We start from the raw sequence: 18,313 nt of genomic DNA on the forward strand, positions 1-18,313 counted from the left end.
TCCCAAGTACTTACCTATTCTCCCCAGGAAAGAAGAAAACTCACTTGTCTGAGGACAATTTATTCGAAGTCCCAAGAGTGGGCTATTATCAGCAAAGTGTGCGAAGGGTTGAGGGTGGGATCACAGAGCTGATAAAATGTAGTCTGAGGGGAACAGTGTGCACAGCCGACACCCCAGCCCCAGATGTAAGATCTCAGAACTGCTGAATCTTAAGTGCAGTTAACTGTAGAATACTCTTTCTTTCCTCTTCTTAATGAAATTAATTTTACACAAATCACACTAATTTTTGAAAGAAGTATGTTTCAACTCCTGCTCAAGTAGAATCCTAAGGAAAACAAAATTCCATCTACAGAAATAAAATGATAAATCTTGGACAATTACTGATTCATGTCCACAACGCAATTCTAAATTATACTGATTAAGGGACCAGCAGTTAGTGTAATGGCTATGTCGCTGGACTCCCACGTAGTCAACCGCGGTTCACGTCCCGGACCCAGTGGCTTAAACCTCACGCGGGGTGCGTGTGTGTACATGCCCAAGATCCCAAGAGGAGAATGGAGGAAAAGGGATTGCAGTGTGGCCATCCCCCCTGGGGGGTGATTTCTCGCTTTCTGTCTCTCTGTCTCTGTCTGGCGAGTGCACGCACCCTATAGCAAAAAAAACCCTCTTCAAAATAAGTAAATAAATAAATTATACTGATTAAATAAAATGAAAGTCATTGATGATAAAGAGGAAATAATAGTCAGTAAAGAATGTAGCCAAGTTAAAAATACAATGGGAACATTAAATTAAAGACTGAATCATGAAAAAAATTAACTTAATGGAGTAGAAAATAGATTGGAAAAAATACATAAAGTATTCAGATGTGAAGGGTGAAAGGATGAGCAAAATGATAAACAACATAAAGGACAAAAGAGTTAGAGCCAATCTACTGGGTTGTTGGAAAAAATCATGAAGTAATTTCTCCATGTCTTTCTATGCAAAAATGTGTCATAAACCTTTCTGACAACCCAATACATATATTGGGACTGACAGGGAAAGAAGGTCAAATAAATAATTACATGAAAACTTTCTTGAAATTTTCAATTAAGACCTACGTATACCATGGAGAAATAAATATATAAAAGAGAGTCTCAAGGAGAAGAAAAAAATAGTTCAAAAAGTATACTAATATACCAAAATAGATTTCTTACAAATGACTAAATTAAAACATGTCGGACATGAATTATCAGACATTTCTAAAGCATTTTTGCCTCTTTGGGCACAAATTTTACTTGGTAAAAGTTATTTCACTAACAAAACAAAAAGTCATTCTTGGATATAAAATAAAGCATAACCCTTAGCTTTCCTTGACTTAAAAATAATTAAATATGTAAATCAAACAATATAGATGAAAACAAAGTATGGGTAAGTTGTGATAGTGAAGAAGTGAACAATAAATTTATATAAATATGAATTAAGATCATTATTAAAATATCTGTAAAACCATGAAAATATTTTAAAAACTCATTGAAAAGATATTGGGAAGGGAAATGTCTGCCTAAAATTCAAGATTATATGAAGTAAGTATTAATGGTAAAATTACGTAAAAGCATGCTGTATTATCATCTCAATGAGATAGAGTTTGAGTGAGTAGAGATTAACTGACTCAATTTCATTCCTAACCCTGAATCTTAAAAAAAAAAAAAAAAAAAAAAAAAAAAGTCATGAAAGGCTTCTTTTTCTTTAACCAGAAGAAAATTTTCTTTCTTTCAATCAGAATAAACTCAATGGACACAATTCAAATTACTAAAGTGAGAAAAAAAAATCCATTTTGAAGCAGGTCAGTATAAGGTTTAGCAGGACTACAGCCATTCTGAAATTAAGAAAGATTTCTAATGAGAATAATCTGACCAAGTGTTGAGTCACCGGGGAGGACTGTTTGAGGACTGGTCAGATGAAAAACTAAGAACAGGTATTCAAGTAAAACAAGACTCAGGAGAACTACTCAGGGGAAAGAGACTGACTGTGATTGATTGTGGTGAGGAGTAACTTGCATGTGCTTATATCTTATACCCATAAATACTGAGAACATGTTGAGTTTTTTTTAGACAGTTTGATGGTATTTGCTGTCTCCTTGTAACCGGTTACAGAAATAAATTCCTTATCCAGCCTCTGCCTCGTGCTTCCCTGACCACAAGAAGCAGCGGGACTTAATTGGTCAGTAACAACATGTCCAACTATGTTGGGAAAAGGCAAAAAGACACATACACTGATAGACGGGAATATTGTGCAGATATTACAAAAATCATTACATTATAGATCACTTAATGACTTGATAGTCTCAAGACATAACGTTAAGGTGTATAGCTTCTTATACAATTCAACATCAACTTTATGAAATAAACCAAAAAGCATAGAAAATAGAAATACCAAAATATTTACAGTTTTCTTAGTATATAGGGATGATGAGTAATTACTTTCATTCTTCATTACATTTCTATATATTTGAAATAATCAGAATAAAGTAATATCTATTTTTCAATGTCTAGCATTTAATGACAGTATATGTTTTTACATGGAGCTTATCATTTACTTTTAAATAGAATGTTTTAATAGGAGCAAACAGTAATTAGAAAAGAATTACAAGAGAAAACAAGTAACTAATTTCCACAATGGAAGATTTCTCTGTATTTCATAAATGGGAAAGGGCAAGCATATTTCTTACGTGAAAACTAAGATTATATGTATATTTTTTCATATCCCTGAAGAAAAAAGGGCAGACACCATAGTAACATATAGGGCACATTAAAGATGGCCACAACTTCCAGAGGTGCTATGTCCTGTTCCTTGATTCTGGGTAGGCTCCTAGACTGCTCTGATGAATAGAATCTAATGCATGACTCATGGTGCCTTTTTCAACAGCTTGTCTGTAGGAACACTTGCTTTGACCCCAGTCACCACAGTACAAGAAGCCCAAACTGCACAAAGAACATATGCACTCTAGTTTGTAGTCAGAGTTGAGTGCCAAAATGACACCTGAGCAACTGTGGGCCAACTGAAATTCCAGCACCTTGGTTATCCAACCTAATGAGGCCAATAAATGACAACAGCCCCACCTATCATCTGACTGTAAAGTCATGGAAGCCTGTTGGCAAGAACTGCCCCATTGAGCCCAAAGAACAGTGAGAGCTAAGTTTTAAGCCATTAAGTTTTTGGGTGGTTTGTTATGTAAAAGTATATAACTGGAACAGTATGAGTCAATACAAGGTGTGTGTGTGTGTGTGTGTGTGTGTGTGTGTGTGTGTTAGTAGGCAGTAAAATTTTAACCAATCTAACCCTGTAAATTTAAGCAAAATGTGTAAAATAAGTCCCTTTGTTGGAAATAGCTGAGTTAAAATACAGTAACATCATCCTTTAAAGATTCAGACAACAAAAATATTATGATCTTTACTTTTTAAAAACAGAAATATGTTACAGTTATGCTAAATTCACCAGTTATCAAAGGAATAATATCTAAATATTAAAATTAAATTCAAAAATCAGAAAGAGAAATAATTAAACTTAAGATCAATTCAAAATATATTTACTGAGTTTCTACTCCATGCAAAGCACTCCGAGGTTTTACAGTTTGTTTCACAGAAACTTCTCAATTTCTTTAAAAATCTACCCAATTAAACATTATAGGCTTCTGTTTCCATAAGTTATATTGGCAATAAAGCATCCTTCTCAGGACGCGGGCTTATTTAAATATCATTATCAAGATATTTAGCACTTATGCTCAGAATTAACAAATGCAAATTAACATTCATTTTGCTTAAGGCATGGTGCACAGCTAATTAATATTCAAAATGATGAGCAGAAATGAAACTAACCTGGGCCATTTAAATACTGTGTAAGTGAACAGTGTAGTCGTACAATTATAGGTTCTGTTCGAATTACTTCCCAAGCCACAGCGATCTCTTCCTGTCCAAATATATTTAAAAGGTGAGTTAATCATCTACCAGAGTTAAGAAAAGAAAACATGACAAAACTTATGTTATAGAAACCCATGAATCATGAGGGCTCAATTACTCCAAAACCCACTATAATATAAAAGCCAAAATTATCTTTTTGCCTCCTCTATATGAAAAAATAAACCTGAATACTTAGATATAATGAGATACCATAGTAAGAGTCCATACATTTCAGAATACATTAAAAGAACAAAGGTAAAAAATATATATTTATAATTTCTGCTTATTCGACCAGTGCTAATATTTATACATAAATCACTTGAAGTCAATATGCAACTAATAGCATCATAAGACAACTAAAAATTAAACTTCTTCCTAGAATACAAATGAATGTACTTTAAATATACCAGTCACCTTACATAAAGTGATACTTACATCAAGAAAGCTAACATCGATATGCAGATCAATATCTACATCATCAATGGCTCCATATTCCCTGAAAGCAAAGATTAATATGAATTTTTTTCATTTTCCCTTAAAAGTTAACGTGTGCTAGATTATTTTAATTAAAAGTTCAATCACTAATTCTCATCCCTGATTTTCATAGAGGGTTCAGTGCTGACTATGGACATGAATGAACTTACCCAATCTAATGGGGCTGTCATTTTCTATGACCTATTTATACCATGCAGACATTGCTCTATTTTTATATACATGCAAATGCATACAACACTTCTACAGTTACTTGGCTCATAGTTTCAAACATCCCCTGTTTTCAAACAGTTCTCTGCTGCAAATTGATCTTCTCGGGTGACCACTCTGTTTATTATTTGCTGAGGATCAAGAGCTGCTTCTCAGGTTAAGAAAGGAGCTTCTGACATAAGAGATGTATGTGGGGGACGCACAGTAAAGTACCCACGATTTCCTTCTAAGTTAGACATCAGTGATGCTAAAATGGATCATCATGCTCTGCCACTTAAATGTTACTATGTTTTAATAGGTAGCTCTAAAAATCTGTAAAAAAAATATCAAAATTAAAACAAGTAACTATACTGGGACCAGCAGTTGGCATAATGGCTACGTCGCTTGGAATCCCATGTAGTCGATCACGGTTCGAGTCCCGGACCTGGTGGCTTAAACTCATGCTGAGCTTGTGTGTGTGTGTGTGTGTGTGTGTGTGTGTGTGTGTGTGTGCGCTCAAGACCCCGAGAGGAGAATGGAAGAGAAGGGACTGCGACATGGCCATCCCTTCTCAGGGGTGATTTCTCGTCTTCTGTCTCTCTAACTCTCTCTGTCTTTCTGGCAAGCACACGCACCCTATAGCAAAAACTTCTCTCAAAAACAAACCATAAAAAAATAAACAATAACTATACTATGTCCCATATGAAGGCATTATGAAGCCCAACTTCTATATAGCACAGTACAAAAGGTCACAACCAGTATATTTTCAAGTTAATGAAAGAATATAAACAAAACATTTTTAATATCCTCTATATACATGTATATAAATGTGCATTTTTTTAATTCTTTTTTTTTTTTTTTGAGAGGTTTTCGCTATAGGGCTGGTGCACTCACCAGACAGACAGAGAGAGACATAGAGACAGAAAGCGAGAAATCACCCCCCCAGAGGGGATAGTCACGCCGCAATTCCTTCTTCCTCCATTCTCCTCTCGGGATCCTGGGCACGCACGCACACCCGCCTGGCGTGAGTTTTTTAAGCCTTCGGGTCTGGGTCGCGAACTGCAGTCAACTACGTGGGAGTCCAGCGACATAGCCATTACGCTAACTGCTGGTTCCCTAAATGTGCATTTTTGATATCTTATAAAATTTGGAAGTTATAAATGCTATACATAGTAAGGGATAAAGCCACAGAAATATGGTCAGCTGATGGTTACTCCATGGTTTGAGTCCAGGACTCGAAAAAACACGTTGGGAGTGTTTACATGCATGCCCAAAAATTCTGAGAGAAGGAATTGCAGCATAGCCATAGCCCCATGTGGGTGATTTCTGACTTTCCCTCTTTCTGTCTCTCTCTGACAAGCACATATTGTGTCAAAAATCTAAACATACATACACAGACACACACACACACACACGCACATATACAAACAGAAATAATTGAATAATTTTACATTAATGGCCAATATTTACTGAGCAATTATGCTAGAAATTTTTCTAAGCTTTTTACATACATGTGATCATTTAGCACTCACAAAACACTGATTACAGCTATCTCTACTTTATACATAAACTGTGGCCCAGAGTAATAAAGTAACTTCATCACTCTGAAGCTCAGTTGGGACTTGAACACAAGTATTCTAGTTACTTATGCAAGCACTAAATCGGTTCAATATTAAAGAAACTATCACTTTGTGTTGGAAACCAGGTCAAATGATAGTGACTGATCTCATCGCAGCCCTCAGAAGTGGATAATATTCCTATATTCATTTGTAAATGATGCTTTTGATTTTTTTTACACTGTAAATACTGATAAACAGTCCTCTAGATAAATCTCTGTGTACTTGTCACAGAATAATTTCTAGGATTACTGGATTAAATAAACAGTATGACTGGTATTTGGGATTCCTGATACATTGTATTTAATTACTCTTTTAAAAGACTATAACACTTTGTAATTATTTCAGCCATGTTATCACAGTGACCACTTTTCATTCCCTCCTCATTACCAGGATTTTTATTTTCTTTCCACACTTCCCAATTTCGCTGGGGAAAACAAATTTGTTTGAATTTATTTATGATCACAAAACTTTGGTATGTTTCCCGGCTGAGAGAAAGCAATCAGAGATAATAAAAATGAAGAAGACGTATCCACAACTGTTTGTCCCACAGATAGTTTTCTAGACTACTTCAATAGAATTTACCCTTGAGATTATGATCAGAATAATATACTGGCTTTTAAAACTAATATGTGATTGTAAGGTATTTGTCTATGATTTCTTCAACAGTTTTTTAGGTTAAAAGTTGTATTTCAATTTTTAACACTATCAATTTCTTTAAAAAAAAAAAAGGAAAGAAATAAAGGGTTACAATTGCCTATCTTCACCATACCAGAGCATGATACAAGATCTTAAGAAAACAAAGGCCCTACAGGTTTGCAATTAACTGGATTTTGCAGGCGTAGATCTGTAAATAGTTACACTTTTTTGTGTTGTTTTTATGCCACAGTTCAAAGAATTCACAAATGACAACGTTGTATATGCAAACCCATTTCCGTTGTGATGCCCTTTTTACATAATGCCAGTAATTTCATTTCCCGCTGAGAGATTACAAAGCATGATTACAGTTTGTCCAGATGCAGCGACCCAGTCATCAGGATTGCTTCTATATCTGAATAACTTTCAGCAGACCAGGATCTCAGGAATAGCAAATGCACAATCAAGTCAAATGCTTGAAATATGAGTGCAATTTGAATTGTGAAGCTAGATATCTGATTGTGTCCCGAATGCACTACCGGGTTTATAAGAACTCAAAATAATTTCGTGTACTGCCTATATTTATTCACTGTGTAAAGATCATATCAAATTGAATTTGAATATTTTTTAAGATGAGAGAAACAACGCAGAAGTGATCTGATGCAGTAGTTTCACTCTGGAACTGAAGGTCTGAAAAGAGCTACTCCACAAATGTTCTTTCCTTGTATCTAGTGATACTTCCAATTCCCAGTGAGCTTCTGAATCTACACATCTTGACATCTGGTACTTTGGCTTTGAATATTTACTGGGAACCTACTTTATTCAAGCATATATGTACTAATTTTTTTTTCAGTCAATGTGTACTTTTTTTTGGCCATTCTGTTAGAATTCTTGTCAAGTCATTCTCCTGATTGTAAGGGAACTAATCAAGACAATATGCTCATTAATGAGACACTCAGATAGGATAGACTAAATGTTGGGCCATCTATGTTGGTTTTCCTTTCTTTGTAAAACTTCATTAATTTATTCATTATATTGTTGTCGTGGTTTATAGTGCCACCTGATCAAAATCTGTAGTGATTAATCTGGTTATAAAAATACACTGTAGATTTCTAGCTTTTCCTGGTTAACAAGGAAATTATACACACACACACACACACACACACACACACACACATACATAGATCTCTATCACAGGTTCTTGAAAGTTAATCTCTAATATTATTAAATTATTTCTCCTTGCAACAACCGGACAGTTTGATATTGAAAAGAAAGATATTTTGAAAAGAAATACACAGTTTCCTGTGACATCTAAAACTCAACAGCTTGCACGTCTGTCTCTGCATGCCTACTCAATGTGTGTTTTTTGCCCAGTGTGGGAGAGATTTTTGTGAATGGGCCAAGAAATATGCAAACTCAGTAGTCAGGAAAAAATCTTGGCAGATTAAAGCAAGAATGTCTCAGAGGTAGCTATAAATTTCTCTAAAGACAACAGGGCTGAAAAGAATTTAAAAATCAGGTACAGATGAGAAAGGAAGTCTATATAAAATAAGAGTGCACAAGAAGTACAGTGTAAACAGTTGCTACAACTCTGCAGTCAGTTCAAAAATTCTTGGTTTTGTGGCCAGCAGATGGCATAGCAGTTACTTGCTGGACTTCTAGATGGCTGACCAAGGTTCAAGTTCCAGACTTGATGGCCTGAAAATCACGCCAGGTGTGTATGTGTGCATGCCCAAGATCCCAGGAGGAGAATGGAGAAGATGAGATTGCTATGTGACCATCCCCTCGGGGTGGTGGGGGTGGTGGCAATTTCTCACTTTCCCTCTCGCTGTCTCTGTCTGTCTCTCTCTCTCTCTCTGGAAAGAACACACCGTATGGCAAAAACCTCTTTAAAAAAATAAAATAAAAGTCCTTGGTTTTGCTGGAAGAAAGTGCAGGCTTTAGGAACAGAGGTAAGTGTCTAGTCCTGAGTATCTGAAGAGTATCTCTAAATTACACTCCAGTGTTTTTAGAAAGTTCTGTCCTCCTCCTCCCCACCCCCCCCAATATGCTTCCTGTCATCATTTTCCGGATTTCCCATGTTATACTGTTTCGTTGCTCACCTCAGAGACACAATATGCTGGAAAGGATATTACAAATCCCCAATCCAGTCTCTTCTTTGATGAGTGACGTGTATTAATGTAGGATAAGTAATGTTGGGCTAACAAATATCCTCAAAATTGTGGACACTTAACACTAAAAAGGATTTATTCTCGCTCACACTACATGGTCGGTATGGAACTGGGAATCTGGTAGAGGGTGAGCAGCTACTGTCATCACTAAGACATCCAGGAGCCCAGGACGACAGAGTCCAGGGAGCCATAGAAACTACCACTAGCACTTAACCTCTCATTTCTTTGGCCAAAAACTACTCGTATGTCCACATCTAACAGTAGGAGAGACAGGCAAATGTAATCCTACCAAATGTCTAGACCAGGTGAATCAGAAGATCTGTAAGCAGCCCTATTGACTACTCCAAATTGAAATTCAGAGATTCAGAAAAATTTAAGTGATCCATCCCAATTCGTGTAGTTTTTTTCACTTTCATTTATTTTCCTTTCTGTAGGAGATATATGCTTGGTGGATATGAGTACAGTGGTAGGGCTTCCTCAAACCACCCCAAATCCTCAAGAGTGCTCCGACCTCCAAGCATCACCTTGAAAAGGCCCTATTACACTTCTCTGCTGACAAAAAGTGATAGAAATCCAAAACAGTTACAATCTTGAAGCTTCCAGGTCTCTGTGAGGCATTAGTCACAACAAAAAGGTTAGATTACTCACATAGCTTCGATTTTCAAAATGAAAGATGGCATGGTCATAAAGCAAAGGGTATATTAAATGGGAAGGAAGTTTTAAATTTCATAAGGAAGTTATCAGAATCACGTCTTTCCTAATTGAGAACTATCTTACCTGCACTTCTCTGCCTTTCTGAAAATACCAATCTCTTGTTATTGACAGATGACACTGGTCAGTATTATTTTTATAAATACATAACTATGGGAGTATGTTTACAATGAAAAACATTATGTTGCTTTTTGTTGCATGACTCAAGACAAGACACACTCAGACTGATTATATGGTTCTTGTTCCCCACTGACTTAACTCACTTCCTACACAAGAGACTAGAACAGTACTGTCGTCAATATTTATTTACATGAAGGGTCAACAAGCCGGTGTGCTGCCTTTGAATGACATGGCCAGGCAGAGCTGTCATTACTTATTTATATAACAAATCTATCATTAGTTATTTTTTAATATCCTCTTTCAATCTCAATCTAGGCAATCTCAGTTATTTACATCTCTAATAAGAGAACTTAGATGTGGTTAGCTGTCTTCCTCATTAGATGTGGCATTAAAAAAAAAAAAAATGAAACCAGATAGCATATTGTGCATATTGAGGTACTGTTGCTCTTCAAAGTCCATTAAGTTCTTATAAGCCTCAATTAAGTAAAAGAACAGCTAATTAGAACAGTCTGTTTTCAACAGACTCAGAACTTTGCAAGGAAGATGATTCCAAGACCTTATGCCTAACTACCACTTTCCCCATGTGTCCAAGTCTCAGTATTTGGGACCATACAGCCAATTCATTCAATTAATCCCTCATATTTCTTTTTTCTTTTTTAGTTGCCAGGGTGCATGTGCACCTGCCAGAGAAAGACAGAATGACAAGGAGAGAGCACCCCTGATGGGGTGTGATCACGCCGCAATCCCCTCTCTTTCGTTTCTCCATCCTGTCAGATTTGGGGTACTCACACACATGTGAAAGGCATGTTTTTCAAGCTTCTGGAACTGGGATTTGAACCATGAAGTTGGCCCTCTGGGATTCAGTTCCTTTAACTGCTAGACTATGGGGCTGGCCTTCATTCTTATTTATTGTTAATCAAACTAGTCTATTGTGATTCACCTTTATATCATGAAGCCTCTTAAGTATCTTCCGTAGCTACAGAAAATCTATAACAGGTAAGAACATGGCTTGCATTCATTAAGCCTTAAAATGGATCCAAATTAGGCAAAAGAAAAGTATCCAAACCATTTATGACTTCAAGTATTTCATTTGACTAGAATTCCAAACATTTATCTAATTTTAATAGTTAATAATTATAAATGCTTTCAATAACAACAGAAATACTAGGTGGTTCATTATAGGTGGTTAATAAGTGCCTGGAAAATAAACAAAAATAATGACATATATACATGCTAATATGATTAGAGCCTAGACATGGAAATATGCTGTAGGAACATCTTTAACTATAAAAGCAACTGCTATTTGAATAAAAATATGTATTTGGAATGAAAAGATTTTGAATTTCTGTATTGTATTATGATTGTTAATTATATACCACAGATTTCTTTTTTAGTGGTGGTAGGAGTTAAAATATTACGGTTACAATGAAAAGCTTTAAGTTTCCAAGAAAGTTTGATTACTGTTTAAAAATAAGTCACTGTTTTAAACTATTTATTGATAGCTCCTATTGTCTTTTTTATATGTTCATTCTATAACACTTAAGTATTCTGATTACCTAATCTGAGATCAACTTTGAAATTATGCAGCTAATTGCAAAGTTTTTCTTTTCCAAATATAATCTCATCACTCACTCAACTGCAGCCTAATATATCTCCAAGAGTTGGAAAGAGGGTCTAGGTATACAGCCCCAACTTATTTAGGCTGTGGGATAATGAGCTTCTGTTTCTGTGGTTCAAAATGAAACATTTAGCAGTTATAAATTATAACTGGGCTGTACTTCTTAATTAAAAGTATTTATCTGCCCTCTTAAAACATGAGTATATCCATTGAAGAGATGCAGATACTGTGAACACCTTTTTTCACAGATGTTATCCTGAAAACATTTGAGAACTTCACCAATTCAGAGTTCATGTATACCCTGTGCTATACTAAGAACTAGAATAGAGGAAGGATTAAAAATCAAAGCAAAATAAAATAAAACAAACAGGAAAACAGCATTGCCCAGGTATTCACAAAATCTATTCTGGAGTTAGAGAAGAAAACGAAAACTTAAAGGACGTAAGACTCAAATGAAGTAAAAGTCAATTGTGGTGAGATCCATAGGGCAGAGTTACTCATCTGCCCTGGAGATGCAACGAAGGGTCTGAGACCAGCTGACTCATGGACTGGGCTTGAACAGAGACAGCAATGGGATCTGAAGGGAAGCATGCCTGACAGAGAACTGCTTGTGCAAATGCCCCAAATTAACAGGGGATATGGTGTGTCTGCATGGTTTAGTGGGTAAGGGGCTAGAGCTGGGCTCAGCTGTGAGGGGATCTAGAATGTCATGGAAACAGACTACGCTCCAAGCAAAAGACAAGAATTCGAAATAGCCAGAGCTGACTTTTGGAAGCTAGTCTGGTGGCAGGGAAGGCTTTTTCCTATATTAAAGAGAGAAAAAAAAGGCTAATAAGAATGAGAAAATCTCTTAAATAAATAAAAGTAGTAAAAGTTGATCTGGAAATTTATCACTAAATAATACATTGGATAACTACAAAATACCATTGCCATTCAAACAAACCCTAAGCAAATTTCTTTTTTTTAATTTAGGGATCAAGGTACAGTATGATCTGGATCTGGATACAGATGGCTATGCATTATTTCCTTTTTTTTTTTTTTTTTTTGAGGAATTTTTGCTATAGGGCTCATGTGCTCACCTGAGAGACAGAGAAACAGAAGGTGAGAACTGAACCCCTCCAGGAGAGATGGCCATGCCACAACCCTTTCTACTTCATTCTGCTCTCAGGATTTTTGGCATGCATGTACACATGCCCATTCGTGAGTTTCAAGCCTCTGGATTTGGGATCAAACTGCGGTCGGCTATGTGGGAGTCCAGCAATGTAACCATTATGCCATCTGCTGGTCCCACATTATTTACTTTTATGGTTCACAAACATGTGGCCTTGATTTGTGATAAGAGCAATGGGCCAGGCTGGCCAAATCTATTGTGAGAATTATGACAATTCTTTTTTTTTTTTTTTTTTGAGAGGTTTTTGCTATAGGGAGTGTGCACTTGCCAGAAAGACAGAGGAAGACAGAGAGACAGAAAGTGAGAAATCACCCCCCAGGGGGGATGGCCACACCGCAATCCCTTTTCCTCCATTCTCCTCTCAGAATCTTGGGCAAGCACACACACGCACCAGCACCTGGCATGAGTTTAAGCCACTGGGTGCAGGACTGGAACTGTGGTCGACTACATGGAAGTCCAGCAATGTAGCCATTATGCCAACTGCTGGTACCAACAATTCTTAAGATCGGTATTTCTTCCATTTAACCCTGTAAAATAATTTCTCTAATACAATTAATATAATTTTAAACCACATGTACAAAAAATATAGGTATTACAATGCTGTTTTAGATGGGTAGAAACACAATGTAATCTCTCACAAACACTTTCAAATACAATTAAGCCTCCATATTTCTTTAAATTACTTCAATAGGAAATTCCAATGACTTACCAAATAATTTTCATTTTCATTTACCAAACGTATTAGTTACCTGAGAGAAACTGCATGTGGCCCATATATCTCTCTCACTGCTGACAAATCAGCTTCCAGCTGTGGGTGCTTGTGCAGTTCCCCATCATAATTCACCTGATGAGAAGGGGTGATTTAGAAGTGACTTAGGAGAGAAGAGAATCAAGATCCAAAACACAAACAATCTTTTGGACAGGTCACCCTGTGCATCCTGTCATGGACATTATCAGTTTCATATAAAGTAGAGATACTTCACTCATATATTCACTAAAGTTCTTTGGTTCACATATGGCTAGAATTATTCATTATGTTTACAAGTTAAAATTAGACTATTTTGATACAAAGAAAATGCAAATGTTAAAAAGGAGTGAAGTAAGTGTCTGGCAGATAATCTGAAAAACTTCTAGACTCAACATCAAGACTGAAGAAAAGCGTTTACTTCCTCTCTGTAAGAATTAGCTGTAAAAATAAAATTAAGCTGAAAGAATTATTTTGCATAATGTTAAAGTGTTATGTTGGCTAAGGAACCATTTCATTAGGAAAACTATCCCACTGATGGAAAGTGATTCCTGAACAGAAGAATCCTGGTTTCATTACATCTATATCTCTACTGCTTTGCTTATGTTTGATTGGTAAATTGCCGATTTTCCTATTCTGAATGAAAAAAATTACTTGCATTACTTTACATAACAACAACAACTCTGGCTTTAATGTCCCTCTTTAAAGCTTATATTCCTTATACAGCATCCAGATTATAAAGCACATTAGATCAAGAGGTTTATACAAAAAGAACACCAAGTTACATAGCCATAACCCACATCAATTGCTCAGGGCCAGTCCTACAGTGCAGTGGTTAAAGGGCTGTCAGAGAAAGCCAGATCTCACATGGCCAACCAGAGCTCAAGTCCTGAATCCAATGTCTTGAAAAACACTCTAGGTGTGTATGCATGTGTGCCCAGAATCCTGACGAGATGGAGTATTGGAGGAAAATGGATTGAAGCATGACCAGCCCTGTTGGAAGGCACATTCTCTTCTCCTCTTCCTTCCTTCCTTCCTTCCTTCCTTCCTTCCTTCCTTCCTTCCTTCCTTCCTTCCTTCCTTCCTTCCCCTTCCTTCTTTTCTTCCTTCCTTCCTTCCTTCCTTCCTTCCTTTTTCTTTCTTCCTTCCTTCCTTTTTTTCTTTCTTTCTTTTCTTTCTTTCTTTCTTTCTTTCTTTCTTTCTTTCTTTCTTTCTTTCTTTCTTTCTTTCTCTTTCTTTATCCTTTTTGTCTATGCAAATGTAAGCACCTCTAACTTTGAAGAAAAAGATCAATTGGTCATTATGATGCTATCCTAGGGACCAGCAGTTGGTGCAATGGCTATGTTGATGGACTCACATGCAGTTGACCGTGGTTCAACTCTGAACCCAGTGGCTTAAACTCACGCCAGGCATGTGTGTGTGTACGTGCCCAAGATCCTGAGAGGAAAATGAAGGAGAAGGGAATGCGGCACGGCCATCCCCTGGGGGGGGGGGGGATTTCTCACTTTCTGTCTCCCTCTGTCTTTCTGGCGAGTGCACATGTCCTATAGCAAAAACCTTTCCAAATAATAATAATAATGTTATTCTGGAATCATGTGATGAGTTTATCTTTTTTATATATGGCTAGGCTACTTTCATATATTTAACACTTCTTCATAACAATTTTCCAACATAATAAATACAATGACAATAAATACAAATAATAAATTATGATACTCGATTATTAGGGCCCTTCAAATTTTATAAATGTTAAATATCTTCTATTTAAAACTAACAATCTGACCTTCTGTTCAAAGAGTCATGATTTCAAAATACTGAGTTAGAACAATATGCCTAACAAATGTAAAAGTCAAACGCATAATAAAATGCTATCTGAAGATGTCTGTAATGAATTAAGACAACTGTGGTATCAATGAATGATTATAGTAAAAACATCTGTAAAAGTAACTTTAATTTCAGAAAGCATGTAAAAAATGAAAAACAGGTAAGTTATATAAATTTTCTAGTTAGTTCCGAAACCCTGAGAAATACTTATGTCTCTTCACAGTCAGGCACAGACTTCCACTAAGACGTGTGTGGTTATTCAAATTCTGAGAGTGGATATCTGGAAGGCCAGGTGTACTTACCTGTCCTCCATAATAAAATTCTTCAGAATCGTTATCACCTTCAGAATCTTCTTCCACTGTACTATTCTGTCTTGACTCCTTAAAATAATAAAGTAAGATCATCTTAGTCATCAAACTAGTTTCCCTTCTTTTGAAATTAAGTAGTAATTGATCATAAAAGCCAGGTCTTATGCATAGGACATGGATTCCATATGTAAAAATTCCTGATATAGTACAATCTCCAAACAAAAGGTAGTAAGAGACCAACAGATGTAGAGGAGCATTCAGTACTTTTTAAAACATACCGTTTAAAAATTTTTTTTCACTGTTCTTAAGTGAGTTGCACAATTTAAAATTTGATGGATATGAAAAATGTATGTATGACCAGCTACACCTTTGGTTTTGTTCTGATAAAACATTTGGCAAGCTCTGGGCCAGTCCATGATGTGGTGGTGGTGAAGGCAGCTAGATCCCACATGGCTAACTACATGGTTCCAGTACTGGACCAGGCAGCTGGAGAAACATGCCAGGCATGTGTGTGTGCACACCCAAAATCTCAAGAGAGAGAAATGGAGGAAAAGAGATGGTGGCATGATCATTTCCCACATAAGAGTACTTTCTTTTTCTCTCTCTCTCTTTCTTTCTGTTTCTGTCCGTTGAGTGCACATGCCCCTTGGCAAAATAAAAATAAAAATAAAAAACAGAAAACATGTGGCAAGCTCATGCTAATTCAATTCTTATTAAAAAGTTTCTCAGCCTTATTTATCCCAAACCATTCTCAAGTCGTCTGCCAACTCTAAACAATATCATGATAAAAAGAGAAAGTTTAAATGCAATAATATAAAAGTCAGATTACAAAAATAAACACAAATTACATTATGAAAAGAACTCTGGGTAAGACAGAATTGTTTTAGAAGTCAGATTTCAAAAGGGTATTTAATTTCTTATGCTTTAACTTGAGGTTTGAGTTTTTAATTAACTGCATCCAACTGTCATGTGCCTGAAGCACAAACAATGAAAATTCATGGTGCTATTTTTGTCACTAACCCTGTTGACATATAGTCAGGAAAAAAGTAACCTCTTTGGGACACTGGAATTCATTTATTTAATGTTTCATAATCACCCCTAAATTTCAAATTCTTAAGAAAAAACAAAAACCTAGAAAAGAGAATTTGGGAGGTCAGCCCATAGCCTAGTGGTTAAGGTGGTTGGATTCCACAGGGCTGCAGGGTTTGTGTCTCAGATCTGGCAGTTTAAGATACACACCAGGTATGTGTTTATGTGTGCTCCAAATTCTGACAGGATGAAGAAATGGAAAAGAAGTGACCATGCCCCATGGGAGGTGATTTTTCACTTCCCTTTTACCAGCCCCCCCACCCCCTGCAACCTCCAGCTCTCTCCAGCGAGTACACACACCCTCTAACAAAGTGTTTTTAAAACAGAAAAGGGAATCGGAGTTTTATAAAATACTAACAGTTTTGGGTTCTACAAATAGCATTGTTCAATGTAGACAAACAACGAACGAACAAATAATGCACAACACTCATAGGAAGGGAGGTTGTTTCGTGTACACAGTTTTGAAAGCAAATAATTGCTAGTTCCATAGTACTCATTTGTTTAATGAACTGGTGTTTATTTATAGATTCAAGTAAATTCTTTAAAAGTGGGGGAAGGGATCAGTCTTGTTTTTGTTTTTTAAACACTGGCCAATAATAAGATAGTAACACTATACCCAGCCCCTGTGCTACTTTGGTAAAGAAATCATTCTTTACCAAGAAAACTGTAAAGGTCCCATCAAAACTATGGACACACATGTATATTACTCTAACATACATAAGTGTTCCTTACTCAACTCCGTTATGTGATGAAAGAACTACAGAATAAGTTAAGCTTTGTATGCATTTTATTTAGATTTAAATTACACATTCTTTTTCTACTATTTTAAAGAGAGCCTTCTCAAAATAATGTTTGGACACTCACTTTACCACATAAAAAGGTCCTTAAACCATGAGCCTAAGTTTTATTTAACATTGGTAATTTTTTTTTTTTTTAATGTTTGCCATAAGGTACATACACTTGCCAGCGAGAGATAGAGTGACAAAGAGAGGGAACATAGGAAATCACTCCCCAAGAGAAATGGCCACTCTGCAGAACCTCCATTCTGCTGTTGGGATTTTGGACACACATGCACATGTACCTGGCATGATTTTCAAGTCACTGCATCTGGAACTCAAACTGTGGTCCACTATGTGGGAGTCAAGTGCCTACACCACCTTCTGGCCACACCATATGCATTTTTAATCTAAATAACAACAATGTACTACATTGGTACATTTATCTGGTAAATTTAAAATGTATTTAAATATCTGGTAGACTTAAAGTATATTTAACATTATTTTCAAAAAAAAAAAAATTACATACCTAACTACAAATATCTGGTAGATTTAAAATATATTTAACACTATTTTTTAAAAAATAAAAAATATAACTTACATACCTCTCCATTTTCCTTTTGTAATTTGGATTTTATGGATAAACAACAATTAATATCATTTGTTTTTCGTAATTCTGAAAGAAAGTTATAATTTAAAAAAGTTATTTTACGTATCAATGGGCTATTTATCAGGTACTCATGAGTTTGGATCTAAAAACATCCCTTGGGTAATTCTCTTTGCAAAAAATTAAGCAATATTTTGGAATTATGTCATGTTGGGTAGTTACAATATATGCGAGCAATTCTGATTGTTTTCACTGTGCATAAAAATGTGATCAAACTAAAATACCAATATACAGATTCCTTCACT

General features: G+C 35.9%; 1 protein-coding gene across 7 annotated transcripts in view; it reads right to left on the bottom strand.

The window, feature by feature from the left end:
• The window catches only part of PARP8 (poly(ADP-ribose) polymerase family member 8), a 270,423-nt gene that overhangs the window by 65,969 nt on the left and 186,141 nt on the right, over positions 1-18,313 (bottom strand). For all 7 annotated transcript variants that reach the window (XR_003549476.1, XM_027772068.1, XM_027772069.1 and 4 more), the window contains exons 6-10: positions 18,007-18,077; positions 15,531-15,608; positions 13,409-13,503; positions 4,371-4,431; positions 3,855-3,945 (exon numbers count right to left, since the gene is read on the bottom strand). Coding sequence is in view for 6 of the 7 variants with exons in the window: in XM_027772068.1 (XP_027627869.1) it covers positions 3,855-3,945; positions 4,371-4,431; positions 13,409-13,503; positions 15,531-15,608; positions 18,007-18,077 (396 nt within the window). In the remaining variant the exon portion in view is untranslated. The remainder of the gene's footprint in view (positions 1-3,854; positions 3,946-4,370; positions 4,432-13,408; positions 13,504-15,530; positions 15,609-18,006; positions 18,078-18,313) is intronic.

This window comes from Tupaia chinensis, unplaced genomic scaffold (assembly GCF_000334495.1).
Source record: "Tupaia chinensis unplaced genomic scaffold, TupChi_1.0 Scaffold000251_1, whole genome shotgun sequence".
NCBI classification, from domain to species: Eukaryota; Metazoa; Chordata; class Mammalia; order Scandentia; family Tupaiidae; genus Tupaia; species Tupaia belangeri.